General features: G+C 43.6%; 1 protein-coding gene across 1 annotated transcript; it reads right to left on the reverse strand.

Annotated features, from left to right (window-relative positions):
• Positions 1-1,351: 1,351 nt before the first annotated feature.
• Positions 1,352-11,469, reverse strand: LOC147957293 (putative protein phosphatase 2C 37). The gene is made up of 4 exons (XM_087536355.1): positions 10,964-11,469; positions 10,510-10,827; positions 10,312-10,423; positions 1,352-1,674 (listed from the first exon to the last, which is right to left on the reverse strand). Exons 1-4 carry the CDS (start codon positions 11,321-11,323, stop codon positions 1,352-1,354), a joined length of 1,113 nt encoding a protein of 370 aa, XP_087392481.1. The 5' UTR covers positions 11,324-11,469.
• Between the last annotated feature and the right edge of the window lie 4,399 nt (positions 11,470-15,868).

The following is a 15,868-nucleotide window of genomic DNA, read 5'->3' on the forward strand; positions in this document are numbered from 1 at the left end:
ATGCATGGTTGAATGTTGTGGTGGCCCTTTTACCATGCATGAATGCATGGTGAGGTGGGCATTATCCTATTCATAGTTGTATGATGAGGCGGCATGGTTGCATGTTGTGAAAAATAAGTTAGTGACAATGACTCCCTTAGGTACATAGAATTAGACACAAGATACCTGGGAACAACTAATCAGGGGTATCCCCTTGCTGGGCTACCGGTGGCGCGCTTGGAACTTGTCACTTGTGGAGCACGGGGTAAGCTAGGGGCTCGCAGAGGAGCCAAGTGTTGTTTTCTCCCTTGTTTTTCTTATGAATTGCTTTCTACGTTTTCCTAGAAGCCCCGTACCCAAATTTCCCATGTTTGTAGTATAGTTCCGTTGTATTGACTAACTGATTAGCTACATGTTGCATTGAGGAGTACAAGTTGCTACAAGTCAGGAGTATAGGTTAAAACTGCAGCACATTTGTGCTTGGCATCTATAACATGCAAAGCACATGTGCGCTTGGCCATGAAGCACACATGTGTCTTCAACGTCACATAGTAGAGTTACTAAGTAGAGAGCAAAACTTACTCTAGGCACGAGTAGACTACCCACATGGGAAGTACAAGTATGTTTGAGTGTGAAATACAACTTTGTTACCATTGGAAGCACATGTTTATTATCTTTTGGAGTAAAAATTATGCTCAAAAATGATTTCGTCAAAATCTATTAAGATCTGATCTAATTTCAAATATGTCAATGCGGGGAACACAATGATGGAACCAGTTCATAATTTGGATGCTCAGGTTGCAAAATATTTTATTTTGGAATCCAGATCTCACGAAAAATAAACTGTACATCATCTCCCCAGCGTCCCTCTGTGAAAAAGTTCACCAAAACTTTAGCGCTACTTATCGCCACGAGAGTTCAGTGCTTTTCTAGGGGTATCCGTTAACAACGAGTTCCACCATCCAAAGTAGTTCCGTTTTTGTTTTGTGGAGCAACTACCTTGTTTCGTATTAGCCCATTAGGCCTGCACCCTGCTTCAAATTTGTAGTTACCACTCAAGCAAAAAAATGGGCCTAAGCCAGGTAATACCAGAGCTCTGGTGGGTGTAACACACAAGCACATTTTTGCTTGAGTGCTAAATGCAAACACCAAACTTGTATGAGATGAGTTCAGCAGGTTTGAGTGAAAACCACAAACAAAGCTACCACGGAAAAAACTAATGGGAACACTAAGCAATGAAGATATATGTGACCAACATTTTTTGTACATTTCTAATCATCCATGTCTATTATAAATCTCTAACCATGGCAATGTTTTATCCACATCAAATCTAAGCTGCAAAGGAGATGATGACCTCATGTAGTATTCCTAGCTAACCTCTCGCCTTCAGATCAAGTACGACAACACTAATGTCATCCTGGCTATGCTTGCAGATTGCCATGTTCTTTAGGAGGGTTGCAGCATTGTTGCAGCCAACCTCTTCCTCTTGTCTTATCAGTGCACCCCGTCTAGGAGCACCTTGGTTGTTCTTGTTTTCAAATTCTAGGCAGTTCCTCACGGCATTGCAGGCAATCTGGTTCTCGATGACATCCCACAAGCCATCGCTCGTGAGGATTAGGCAGTCGTCATCCTCTGATCTAGTCATCATGGTTATATCTGGCTCACATATAACTGCAGGCTTAAGGAGCTTGTGCCCTGCAAGTATAGTTTACTGTCATGAAATCGGATTCTAGAAGCATAAAATGAAATATTTACTAAACAAAAAGTATACTTCTTGTACAAATGAATGAACTTGTGAAAAATAAATAAAAAAATTGGAATAACTCTTTAGAAACTATTAAGGGAAACAACTCTCATATATTGATCGAAACCAAGAACAGAAATCTGATCATAAAAATTTCATAAAAACATCAATGTTCTACGCACATCCAGCAACATTCATTTGAATTTTATAAGGAATATGAATGCAACAATACATGATAACATCCTTGCTACATGTAAATTTGTTAAAATGATACAAATTCATGATTGTCCAAATGAAATATTATTTTATAAATGATATCTTCCGCCATTCTAGTTATACACAAGGTAACAATTGGTTTCAGCTATGAATGCCTTCAAATAATTTTCTACGTTACTATAGTGTTATGGATAATACACATCGTTTTTTATTCTTATACAAATAAACGTCTCCATAGGCAAACTACTCATGTATGCTAGATATTTAGGAAACTTGCACTAAGTAGAGCTATGGTTCAATCAAGGCGATGTGGCACCCCTCCCCTCCCTCCCTCCCCCAGCGCATCATCCGATTGGTGTATACCGCTTCGGAGCCGGCTAGGCATCCTAGCTCGCTGTCTGGGTCAACAGGCCAAATAATAGCCCGCGAGGGGCGAATTCGACCAAAAACAGGTTATTGTGCAAAAATATTTTTTATTTCCGATAGATCTTCAAATTTGCAAAGAAAACTCGATTTTTGGAAACAAAAATAGGGACAGGTCCCTAGACCACTATAAAATTACGAAAATATTTCGTATTTTTTAAGATTATTTGGAAAATTGACAGAAGGCGTTGGAAACTTCTAGAAAAAAAATTAAAATCGAGAGGAGGCTGATAAATTTTTTGAGAGGTTGTGTAAAATATGAGCACCCTTTAAGGTACTCTTTTCACATTATTTGGCAACACTTCTTTTATTCCTCACTCTCCAGGAGATATACAGAGGCCCAGGGAAGACTGAGAAAAATAGGGATACTTATCCCAAAAAAAATAAAAGGAGCCATCTTAGTCCCCCACGACTCATTCCCCATCTCCATTTTTAGCTATGTTTGAACCAGACCTTCCCCACCTCGAGAAAAGAATTCTCTTCCTTTCTCTCCTCTATATCTCTATCTCTCTATTTGTCTCTACCCTTTCTTCCCCAATGACACCCGTGAATGAAATCCTAGGGATCAAGAATTTCTCCACAAAGGACAATGCTGAAACTTGCCCCGGAGGACGTGAGGACTTGGAAATTCAAAGGTTTTACTCTCTTCTTCTCTAGGTTGCACTTTCTTCATCAACGATGGGTTAGGCTTTCCTTCCAGAAGTGGTGGACTCAGCCAATGACTTGTCCCCTCATCTCCGCTCCGGTGGTTTGGATTTTGGTCAAGGGCCGGGGCGAAATGCCTGCATGGCTGGCCTATACTTGCAGCGACAATGCCCGCAGGTGCCATGTCCTCCTCGGTGGCACTACAATGGCCTTTGGCAATGTCTCTCCTCGAGTACCAAGGGAAACCCTTATTTCGGTTCGTTGGAACAGGAAGCGGCGGCGTCACGACGTCGTGTCCTTCATGAAGGCGCTGCCTTGGCTATACGTCGAGTCATCGGAGTTGTAGCTTGAGGTGTCTAATTTTAGGGTTTGGGTTGCTTCTTAGGGCATGGGCCTTCGGGCCGGGTGCAATGTATGCCATAACCAAGACTTCTAACATGTCTTCTTCCTCGGGTTTGGCTAGGCCCGGCCACCCACTAGCCAACTTCCTAGGAGATATGGTTGGAGCGGTACATTTGCCCAACCAAGTCCTATGGACTTTGCCGCGTCTTGGTTGTCTAGTGCATCGGTAGGGACGCGGTCTGGTAGCTCGGTGCCCCTTATCTTCACCATCTTGGCTGGAGATCGCTCAACGTGAGTTCTCTTGCTTTCGATTGTTGTAGGCGCAGTTTTAATAACATGGATTAGCATGGAGTTTCTTGCCTTTTTGTCATTGTATCTGCTGGTGGTGTTGTAGTAGTCGCTTGACCCTTCTTATATGAAATTATAATACATCCTTCCATGTTGTTGTCTAGAAAACAAATCCTTTCATACCCGCACATGTATGGTCGCCATCTCTCATACTAAACTTGGTGCCATTACCTTGATCACGTTTTCGGTTTGTTGCGTTGTTGGACAGAAGCCTTCTTGACCTATTGCCTTCTTGCTTCCCCAAGATGTTGTTCATGCTTTATTGCAATGCCTAGATGGATGAACAAAGACCGGTTCAGACAACTGATGTATCAAAAAGCATCATGTAAAGACGAGCAGTGAAGACATTTTGAGTGGCCATTGTACCTCAAGCTAAGAGATAGAGTCGAGATAAGAACAACAAGATACTCGTAATGAGAGATTCCACAGCCTAGTGCGTCGGCACAAAAATTATAAATAGTTGAGGTGGATCTCACCTGATCTAGTGCCAGGCGGGGCCATGGAGGCAGTTATTCGCCGGATCCGGCGCTTGGTAACATCAAATTAATACATATCTCCGACATATGATATGTATAGCAATATGAATGCTCCAGCAACATCAGTTAGCCTAACTTGATGAAACTAATGGCAAACTTGGTAATGTACTTGATGTTGTTGTGCATTAGAAAAAGAGATTTGAGGAACATGGCTAAGGGAAAACCAATATCTCCTTCATGCACATGAGTGAGTGAGTGAGTGAGAGAGAGAGAGATTAAAATTACACCACAATGTGTACCAAAAAAGAGTAAGTAATGTCAAGTGTTGTGTGTTACCAATTTACTCATGCTCAACTACAAATTTAATGGACCTAGATATATGTGGATGTGTCTCATATGTCACCTCACTGGTTACACACCCACGGTTCATATCAATCCACCACCCCATATCTTTTTGTCCCGCCTGTTAGTCGTATCATGTCTCTCTCCTTTGTTTGGCATGTATGTCCAATCATTGAGATCCTTTCATATCCATCCATGTATGGTCACCATCTCTCATACTAAACTTGGTTTCATTACCCTGACCGTGTTTTAAGTATTGTTGTGTCGTGGGACAAGAGGCTTCTTGACCTATTGCCTTCTTGCTTGGAAAATATGTCCTTCACATTTATCTTTTTTGCAATGCTCGGCTGGATGAATAAACAACGGTCAACCGATGTATCAAAAAACTTCATGAGAAGATGAGTAGTAAAGCCATTGTGAGTGGCCATGGTACCTGATAGAGTTGAGACGACAACAACATGATACCGATAGTGAGAGCTTTGGCAGACAATTGCGTCGACACAAAATTGTAAATAGTTGAGGTGGATCTCGCCTGGTCTTGTGGCAGTGGGGGCAGTGGAGGTGGTTATTTGCCGGATCCGGCGCTTGGTAACATCAAATACATATCTCGGACATATGGTATGTTTGCCAATCTAATTGCTCCAGCAACACCAGTTTGCCCAACCAGACGAAACTAATGAGGAAATTGGTAATGATGTCATAGTGCATCAAAACAAGAGATTTGAGGAGTATGTCTAAGGGACAACCAATATTTCCTTCATGCACACACACACACACACACAGAGAGTAGACAATTCGAGGTGGCAAGAGAAATAAACATCCATATATTTACTTTCTTCTCACAGGCCTCATGCCAGTACTAGAGGTCACACCAACGTGATAGAGACGAGCCTGGATGACCAAAGTACAATGGGAAACTATTGTGTTAATAAACCCTGCAAAGCAAAAGGCCATCGGTCAGAACAAAATTTTCAAGAACTCGAGCCGGGGAGATTGGAGGATACTTTATTTGCCACACTAGCGCCAGCACCATCTCCATCGTTGTGCCAACAGAGATGACTTTACTGTGAATGGTCAAAGCTGTGGACAACTAACATCTACATAAAATCCCCCAAAAGGGGGAAGATATAGCTATCCCCATATGGTTATGATTACCATTACACCACAGTGTGAAGTACTATTAAATGTTGGGTGTTCCAAAAAATTTCCAAGCCCAACTACAAATTTAAGGGACCTTGATCTATGTGGATGTTTCTCATATGTCATTTTACTGGTTACACACCCATAATTCATATCCATCCACCACCCCATATCATTTTGTCCTTCCTCTCAGTCGTATCATATCTCTCTCCACTGTTGGTCATGTATTTCTAGTAGTTGAGATCCTTTCATATCCGTACATGTATGGTCTCCATTTTTCATACTAAACTTGGTGCCACTGCCCTAGTCACATTTTAGGTATTGTTGTCTCGTGGGACAAAAGCCTTCTTGACCTTTGCCTTCTTGCATTCCCAAGATGTTATCCATGCTTTATCTTTTTGTAGTGCCTGGCTGGATGAATAAACACTGGTTCAAACAACCGATGTATCAAAAAGCATCATTGGAAGATGAGTAGTAAATAAATTTCAAGTGGCAATGGTACCTCAAGCTAAGAGATAGAGTCGAGACAGGAACACCAAAATACCCATAGTTAGAGCTTTGGCAGCCTACTGCGTTGGCATAAATATTCTTAACAGTTGAGGTGGATCCTGCCTGATCTTCTACCAGGTGGGGGTGGTTATTCACAGAATCTGGCGCTTGGTAACATGAAACACATATCTCCAACATATGGTATATATGGCAATTTGACTGCTCCAGCAACAACAGTTAACCAAACCTGATGAAACTAATGAAGGAATTGGTAATGTACCTTGATTTCACTGTGGATCAGAACGAGAGATTTGAGGAACATGGCTAAGGGACAAACATTACTTCCTTCATGGACACGGAGAGGAGAGGGGAGAGAGAGAGAGACTGCTAGGAGGTAGGAGAATTAGATATCCAAACATAGATTTTCTTCTCACACGCCTCACTCTAATACTGGTGGTCGCACCAATGTGATAGAGGCGTGGCTGGAGGACCAAACTTCAAAGGGAAGCCAATGCATGAATAAACCTTGCAAACCATAAGGTCGTCAGCCAACACAATTGGCCAAAAAAAGCCATTAAGGCATCAATGTTGCCACGGACAAAAATTTCAAGAACTTGAGTCGGGGAGACTCGAGGAGAATTTAGTTGACACACTAGTACCACCGCCAACACCATCGTTGTGCCAGCTGAGATGACTTCTATTATGTGGTCACAGTCACCATAGTGTGAAGGGTCAAAGCTATGGACACCTGGTATCTACAAAATATCCCCAAAATGGGAAAGATATAACTCCACCTGGTAGAACGGGGCCTCCCTAGCCACCACTCCCACAACATATATCAGAGATGGTCGTGGCGGAGGTGGGGTGAGGGTCTACCAACAGAGGGGAGATGATGGCGCAGTGCGCCAGGTTTGGAGAGCACTTTTAGGAAAAACAACTAGTCCTATTTTTTACCTAATTAAGAATGAAAATTAATAGGACCGTGCAGATATCTATGAAAACTCAAATAATTATTAGGCATGCATATTACCATTAATTTAAAATTTAGCAGGACAGTCCTTACTATATATTCTTGTTTGTTAGTACTCTTTGTGTTGGGGTTCATAAGACCCTCACATATCTTACGAATAACTTTGACCATCAATTTAATAACCACAATAAAAAACAATATAAACAGTTTAAATCATTGGTTTCTTTGAATGTGTAAATATATGATATAAGATTAAACATATATAACAAACATTTTAATGATAAATTAGTGGTCAAAGTTTTTCTCAAATAACATGTGGGCTGGGCCTTATAAACCAGAGTAGAGTGAGTACTTAATTCTGAGCCAGACGATAATAATATGAATGCAACATTTTAACTCAAAAATATTTTATTTTTAATTTTCCACTAGAAGGCAACAGGCTGGTGCATAGAAAATGTCCTCCATTATTGGTAAGAAATAATTTTGTTTCCTTGTGTGTAAGAACGCAACGGGCACACTTTTTGAAACGAATCACTCTTGGCGAATTAGTAGCAGCCTGTTGATATAGTTGCATTTACTTTTGTTTCCTTGTAGATAGATTTTATCGAGTCGTCCTTGCAAATAGATATACCAAAGATGGCAGCGGCAGAGGTGGGGCGGCGATCTAACAACAAAGTAGAGATGATGGCGCAGTGTACCAAGGTTGGAGAGAAATACTTTCAGGAAATACAACTAGTCCTATTTTTTTAGCTAATCGTGAATGAAAATTATTAGGACCTTGCAGATATCTTCGAAAACTAAATTAATTATTGGTCATGCATATTACCATTAATTTTAAAGTTTAACATGACTATTCTTACTATGTATTCTCACTTCACTCAGTCTTTTTGCTTGCCTTTTTGGCATAACTGTCTCTTTGGTTGCCTGGCTGGTCCAAAGTCAAGATATTTTCGTTATAGAGTTATTTTTCATAGTCCAAAATAAATAGAGATAAAAATTGGGGACGGGCGTAGCTACCACCATGGGTAGCAAATTATTTCCAATAATTCTAGTGATATACGTTTGAACACATATAACAAACATTTTAATGATAAACTAGTGGTCAAAATTTTCTCAAATAAAATGTGGGTTTGGCCTTATAAACTCAAACAGAGTTCGTTCTTAATTCAGAATCAGATGATAATAATTTGCAATGCAACATTTTAATTTTAGTTTTGTACTAGAGGGCAACAGGCTGGTGAATGGAAAATGTCCTCCTTTCGTGATATAGATATACTTCTGTTTCCTCCTTTATTTAAGAAACACTTTTTGAAACGAGTCACTCTTGATGAATTAGTAGCAGCCTGTTGATATAGTTGCATTTACTTTTGTTTCCTTGCAGATAGATTTATCCGAGTCGTCCTTGCAGATAGATATACCAAAGATGGCAGCGGCAGAGGTGGGGTGGCGATCATCGAGATGGTGTGCAATGTACCAAGGTTGGAGAGGAATACTTTCAGGAAAAACAACTAGTCCTATTTTCTTAGCTAATCATGAATGAAAATTATTAGGACCTTGCAGATATCTTCAAAAACTTAATTAATTATTGGCCATGCATATTACCATTTATTTTCAATCTTAGCATGACTATTCTTACTATCTATTCTCACTTCTCTTAGTATTTTTGCTTGCCTTTTTTAGCATAATTGTCTCTTTGCTTGCCTGGCTGGTCCAAAGTCACGGTATTTTCGTTATAGAGTTATTTTTCATAGTCCAAAATAAATAGAGATAGAAATTGGGGCCGGGCGTAGCTACCACCATGGGTAGCAAATTATTTCCGATCATTCTAATGATACACGTTTGAACACATATAAAAAACATTTTAATGATAAACTAGTGGCCAAAGTTTTTCTCAAATAAAATGTGGGTTTGGCCTTATAAACATGAACAGAGTTTGTTCTTAATTCTAAGTCAGATGATAATAATATGCAACGCGCAATTTTAATTTAACAAAACAATTTTATTTTATTTTTGTACTAGAGGGAAATAGGCTGGTGAATAGAAAATGTCCTCCTTTAGTGATATAGAAATACTTTTGTTTCCTCCTTTATTTAAGAAACACTTTTTGAAACAAATCACTCTTGATGAATTAGTAGCAGCCTGTTGATATAGTTGCATTTACTTTTGTTTCCTTGCAGATAGATTTTATCTGAGTCGTCCTTGCAGATAGATATACCAAAGATGGCAGCGGCAGAGGTGGGGCGCCGATCTACCAACAGAGTGGAGATGGTGGCACAGTGTACCAAGGTTTGAGAGGAATACTTTTAGGAAAAACAACTAGTCCTATTTTCTTAGCTAATCGTGAATGAAAATTATTAGGATCTTGCAGATATCTTCGGAAACTTAATTAATTATTGGCCATGTGTATTACCATTAATTTTCAAGCTTAACATGACTATTCTTACTATCTATTCTCACTTCTCTTAGTCTTTTTTCTTGCCTTTTTGGCATACTTGTCTTTTTGCTTGCCTGGCTGGTCCAAAGTCACGACATTTTCGTTATAGAGTTATTTTTTGTAGTCCAAAATAAATAGTGATAAAAATTGGGGGCGAACGTACCTACCACCATCGGTAGCAAATTATTTCCGATAATTCTAATGATACACGTTTGAACACATACAAAAAACTATTTAATGATAAACTAGTGGTCAAAGTTGTTTTTAAATGAAATGTGGGTTCCGCCTTATAAACTCGAACAGAGTTCATTCTTAATTCTGAGTCAGATGATAATAATATGCAATGCAAAAATTTAATTTAACAAAACATTTTAATTTTATTTTTGTAATAGAGGGCAGCAGGCTGGTGAATAGAAAATGTCCTCCTTTAGTGATATAGAAATACTTTTGCTTCCTCCTTTATTTAAGAAACACTTTTTGAAACGAATCACTCTTGACCATTAGTAGCAGCCTGCTGATATAGTTGCATTTACTTTTGTTTTCTTCCAGATAGATTTTTTTTGAGTCGTCCTTGCAGATAGATATACAAGGCCAACAATGATGCATGGGAATGAAACGTCCTTCTCTTTTTTGCATGGCAGAAAACGTCGTGTGCATAAGAACTAAACGGACGACACGTCGTTGGTATGTAGTACACACATTCTCAAAAAAAATTTGTAGTACACACGTGCATAATAAGAACCAAACAGTAGGTACGGCGTACCTATTGCGCGAGACATGCCAAGCACCCCCCGTACGCGCAGCTGCCCGTCGTCAGAGGTCCGCACTTTGCCGCCCGCCGCGTCCACCCGCGCCCTCTCGTCCGGCCGCTCCAGCTGCATCCACGCATCAGTATCAAATTTGTCCGGTCAGACGAGACCAAAGGAGTGAAATAGGATACGCATGACACAATTATTCTCACCTTGTGGTCCTGGGAGAGTGGTAAGGCGTTGCCGGCGCGGCAAAGCACGCTGCGGGAGTCACCGCAGTTGGCGATGAGGATGCTGCCGCGGACCAGGAGCGCCACCACGCCAGTGGACCCCATGATGGGCAATCCCGATTCCGACAGCCCCATCCCCAGTGCGTCCGCCCGCTCGAAGCTCCGCTTCAGCGCCGCCTCCCACGCGCGACGCTCCGCCTCTTCATCATTTTCCGGGTGCTCCTTCCGGTAGGCAGTTGCGGCGTGGGCCAGCTCCTCCGCCAGTATGACGTGCATCTGGTCCCTGCACAGTGCCGACACCTGTGCCACCACGTAGCACGTAGCAAGCAAATCAAGCGTCTAGGGTAGGGCGTGGACGTGTCGACCACTCGACCTGGAGGTGCGTGGAAGGTGCTGCAGTCTGGCAGCATGTGGAGGAAAGGGAACGGGGGGTTACCTGTGGGCCGCCGTGGCCGTCGAAGACGGCGAAGAAGTGTATGGGGGAGCCGTCGGCCCAGGCGCAGAAGGACGGGCGCAGCAACACGGTGTCCTCCATGCCCTTCCGCTGATCCAGTCCCCGCTGCGACACGGATCCGAACGCCAGGTACCACACTGCCGCCGCTGCCTCTTCAGCTGGCAGTAGATGCGCCGGCGCCGCCACCACGCGGGAGCTCTCCCCTTCCGCTGGGCTCATGAGGTAGCCCTCAGACCCCTCCGAGGATGCGTAGTACCCGGACAAGAGAGGTGACGACTGGACCTCGCCTTCCTCCGATGCCACGGCAGGGTTGGCTCCCGACTCGCCGCCGGCGCTGGCCATAGCTACAGAGTACACCGATGGACGACGCGAAGGAGCAGTCCGATTGAGCACAGCTTGTGGGCTCCTGAAGCAGCAGAGGCTTCGCTACCAAGCGACCTGCGGGAAGAGGAGGAAGACGCTCCTGAAGCAGTTTTGCGTACAAAGAAACGCACGTAACTTATCTATAAAGTAGCTAGTACCCATATTAATTTTCTCATCTTATCCATTATTATCCTTATTAATTTCTCCTCTTTTCAATATTTCCTATTTAATGTCACTTATTTTCTTTTTCCTGCATTTTAATGTTTCTTATCCATTTTAATGCTTCACATTTAAATCCATTCTATGTTCCATTTATTTACAGAAATATACTGCTTATTATTGCAAGTACTGAAAAAATGGAGAGATATTAATTTTCCCCGAATTACACATTGCATTAGGTCATCCGTTTCTCCTTTAGAATATTTATTTCATTGGTTTTTATTTGCTATCTCAAGCCACTCCAACCACAAGCTCTTGTCACGCTCTCCTGGGAAAATTACAGATTGTTAAAGACAACTACCTAATGCACAATATCTTGCATATGATTTATGTCGCTAAGTGGAGTCTATATCGTCATTTATGTCTTCTTCCCAAAACTTTTACTCCAAAAAAAATAAGGAAATAATGTGTAATTAAAGCATCGCGATAAATAAGGAGATAAGCAGTAATCTCCACTCCTAATGTCTCAGTTGATAGGATTGCACGGTTATTTTTCATCCCCCACTTTCGTCTGGGTTTTTTCGTCTCATCTCTCACCACACCAAAAAAACACGCCTAACAAAATCGTACGATCCAACTCCTCCCTCGATCTTTTTCGTGGTTGTGGGAGGTGATCCTCCGTCGCCCCCCGCCTTCATCCTTCGTTCCTGCCCCTTCCTCGCCTCTCCTCTATCTTCTGCGACGGCGCCGCCGACTCCGTGAGATTCCTCCTCCCTAATCGACTCCTCCCCGTCCCCCCGCCCCCCCTGACAAGGGTTTCAGACGGCGATGGCGCCCTCTTAGGAACCCTAACTGCGAACCCGCCAACCCACCTAGCAAGCGACAGGTTCCCCTATAGCCCTAGATGGCCGCCGCCGCCACCGTCTGGTCCTTCGCCGCCCCCTCGTCATCCTTCAGTGCCTCCTGCAGGTCACTCTCGCCGTCGCCATTAAGAACTCTGAGCACGCACACGTGAGGCCTCCACCACCACCCACCACAATCCGCCCGGTCCCTCCCTCCCTCCCTGTCCACCGATGCAGACGGCAGTGCTGGTGGGCGGCCTGGCCCTCGACATCCATGGTGCCGTATCGGCGTCCCACCGCTAGGAGCAGCAGCAGCGCCACATCGGCACCGTTACGCACCTCGCCGACGTGGTCAGCAAGACCTGCATCTCGATCCTCGCCCACTCTCCATCCTCTTGCAGGTAATAGGCCTTCCACTCCCTCTTTTATCTTTCGCGTTCTCGTGTGCATAGATTGTGAGTGTGAAGGAATAATTTTCTTCTATTTCGTGCTACTGATGTGCTCCTTCTGGCTTCACAATGCACGTATATAGATTCTTTAACGGAGTCGGATGCTGATAATATCAACTTAGTTCCCTGAATGCGATATATATATTCTTCCATTGCTATGAACTGATTGCCCAAACAATATATTTCTGGTTGACAGTCATGGCCTATTATTGTTGTTGTTAATTGACAACACTCTGCACATGTATTGTCCAATCACCGTCCAAACTTAAAGCTTGGCTGTGGACTTATTGTATGTGCCATACGCTATTCATAGCTACAAAATTGCAATCTCTTAAAAATGTTCTTGAATACAGTATTTCTTTTGTCACATAACCCATATGTTGATGATAAAGTTTGTTGTATGAGCTTGTGGCATACTGATCCGACAGGTGGCAGGTATACATTCAGATGCTGCAGCTCTAAGGAAGGGTAGTATATGGCACGCGGCTTCGTGGATTGTTCAACAAGAAGTGTTTGGGCATATTCGAAAGGCAATATTGTGAACATTGTACATCGATTTCCTTATTCCGCCATCAGCTTCTATTCATACGAGCGATACAAAAAGTTCAGTACTCACTATTGGAAATTTTGTATACGCCGGGTGTGATGGTCTTCGCCGGGAGCCAAACCACAGGCACTCAGAAAAGTAAGAGACGCCGAGCGTGACTCTCGGCAAAGGGAGCATCTCGGCAAACACATATTAATGCCGAGAGTAGGCCTCGGCAAAAAGGCAACACTCGGCAAAGGAACTATTTGCCGAGGGCCAAGTGGCCACCACACGGCAAAGTTTTGCCACGTGGAAGGCTGCAGGATGAAGACGAAAAAAGTTCCAGCGTGAATTGTTTTTGCGCCACACTCCTATGGAAAAAAAGTTCATCGTGTATATGAAAAAAATATATTCATCATCTATTCAGAAAAGTGTTCATCATGTACTTGAAAAGGTGTTCAACAGATATTTCAAAAAGTGTTCAACGCATATTTGATAAATGTTCATCTTCTATTTGAGAAAGTGTTCAACACATATTTGATGTTCATCATGTGCTTCAAAAATGTTTACCGCGTATTTCAAAACGTGTGCATAAGAACCAAACAAACTACACGCCTTTGATACAATAGTAATACGTTCGTACCTGAAGCCGGCGACATGGCAAGCCCCCCAATCCCACACATGCCCGTCGTTGGAGCGCCGCACTTTGCCTCTGGCTGCTTTAACACGCGCCCTCTCGTCCGCCCGCTCCAACCATATCCACGCCTCATCAAGCTCAAAATTTGTCCATAGAAGAAAAAGACAATGTGCATGACGCGATTAATCTCACCTTGTGGTCCTCGGAAAACAGGATGGCATCACCGGCGCAGCAGAGCACGGCACGGGAGTCGGTGCAGTTTGCCAACAGGATGCTGCCGCGGGCCAGAAGCGCCACCAAGGCAGTGCGTCCGCCTCTTCGTCAGCCCCATCAACAGTGCATACGCCAGCTCGAAGCTCCGGTTCAGCACTGCATCCCACGCACGACACTCCACCTCTTCGTCATTTCCTAGGCCGGCCAGCTCCTCCACCATGATGGCGCGCATCTGTTCCCTGCACAGCGCCGACACCTGCACCGCCACCATGTGGGAGCTCTCCCCTTCCTCTAGGCCCGTAACGTAACCCTCTGACTCCTCCAAGGATGCGTAGTACCCGGACAAGAGAGGTGAGGACTGGACCTCACCTTCCTCCAAGGCCACGGCAGGGTTGGCTCCCGACTCGCCGGCGGCGCTGACCATAACTACAGAGGAAGACAGGAGCGCTCAGCTGTACTTTCTCTTAATTTTTGTAGAGGAAGACCGAAGCAGCAGAGGAGGAAGACTGCAGCGTTCCTGAAGCAGTTTTGTGTATAAAGAAACGCACGGATCGAGCACGCGTATCTTGAAATATTCACCGTGTACTTGAAAAACTGTCCATCACATATTTCTAAAAAAATGTTCATCACAAATTTGCAAAAAACATGTTCATTGCATATTTCTGGAAGAAAATTTGGATCACATATTTGTTAAAAAGTGTTCAACACATACTTTCGTTTCTTCGTATATTGTATAAGATAGATATGTACAAAGCCAATGTTAATGCATGCAAACAAAACGTGTACGTATGTATCTAAAGTATAGGTAAATCTGACCCTGACCCCAAGGTTTGCTAAATCCTCCACCGGTCTCATTGACAATCACCTTTTATTTAACGAAACGTGTGCGTGGTTGTTCGGAGATAGAGATTAGCTTGCTTAGCGGCGGCCCGCGGGTCGTTAAAAGTTTCTCCGCTGTGCTCTGGCCCAGGGCCGATCTGAGGCATGACCGCGCACGCCTGGGTCTACGAGTTCATGAAGGTACGACGGGCGGTTCAGGCCTGACGTGTGTTCCCAGGGATCTGATCTGGGGCGCCGGAATTATTTCACTGAGGAACGGCCGGCCGCTTTGGCTGTCCATCGTCTACAGTGATATGTGTAGCGGACGTGGCGTTTCTAGAGAGTACCGTGTCCACTCTAGGCCTCATGATATGTGTAAGTTCCCTTAGTTATTTTTTGCTCTTCTGTGAGTCTCTCTGAGGTCCCTGTCTGAGATTGATTGTTGTCTCTTGTCTGTCTGTGGTCGCTCGGCCCGTTCCTTATTGCAACGATTTCTGACTGTGGTCGCAAGGTCGTCCCATGCCAGGCTTAGGCAATACTTCTTTCTTTCCGTAAATAAATATAAGAGATCTAAACGACTTTTATCTTTTCTTCTAGAGGGAGTACTTGTTGTATGAGTGTGCCTCGGAACAACTTGTATCCAAACCACACGACATGGCAAGCATTCCGCACACGCGCAGCTGCCCGTCTGCGGGGGTGCACACTTCTTCTCCCGGTACCATCCCAACCAGCGGCTCTAGCTAGATCTATGCATCAAGCTCAAATTCGTATAGCCAGACGATATCAAAGGAGAGAAAGGCAATACGCATGACGCGATTAATATCACCTTGTGGTTCTCGGAGTGTGGCTAGGCGTTACCAGCGCGGCAGAGCACGGCGC

This window comes from Triticum urartu, chromosome 7A (assembly GCF_056163025.1).
Source record: "Triticum urartu cultivar PI428250 chromosome 7A, HENAU_Tu73, whole genome shotgun sequence".
NCBI lineage: Eukaryota > Viridiplantae > Streptophyta > Magnoliopsida > Poales > Poaceae > Triticum > Triticum urartu.

Excerpts from the sequence above, each read along its gene's own strand:
- LOC147957293 (XM_087536355.1), bottom strand. The coding sequence starts at position 11,323 with ATGGCCAGCGCCGGCGGCGAGTCGGGAGCCAACCCTGCCGTGGCATCG. Across the intron at positions 10,828-10,963 it reads ACGGCCACGGCGGCCCACAG|GTGTCGGCACTGTGCAGGGA; the intron begins GTAACCCCCCGT and ends GTGGTGGCACAG. Across the intron at positions 1,675-10,311 it reads TGGCATGTCTCGCGCAATAG|GGCACAAGCTCCTTAAGCCT; the intron begins GTACGCCGTACC and ends CTATACTTGCAG.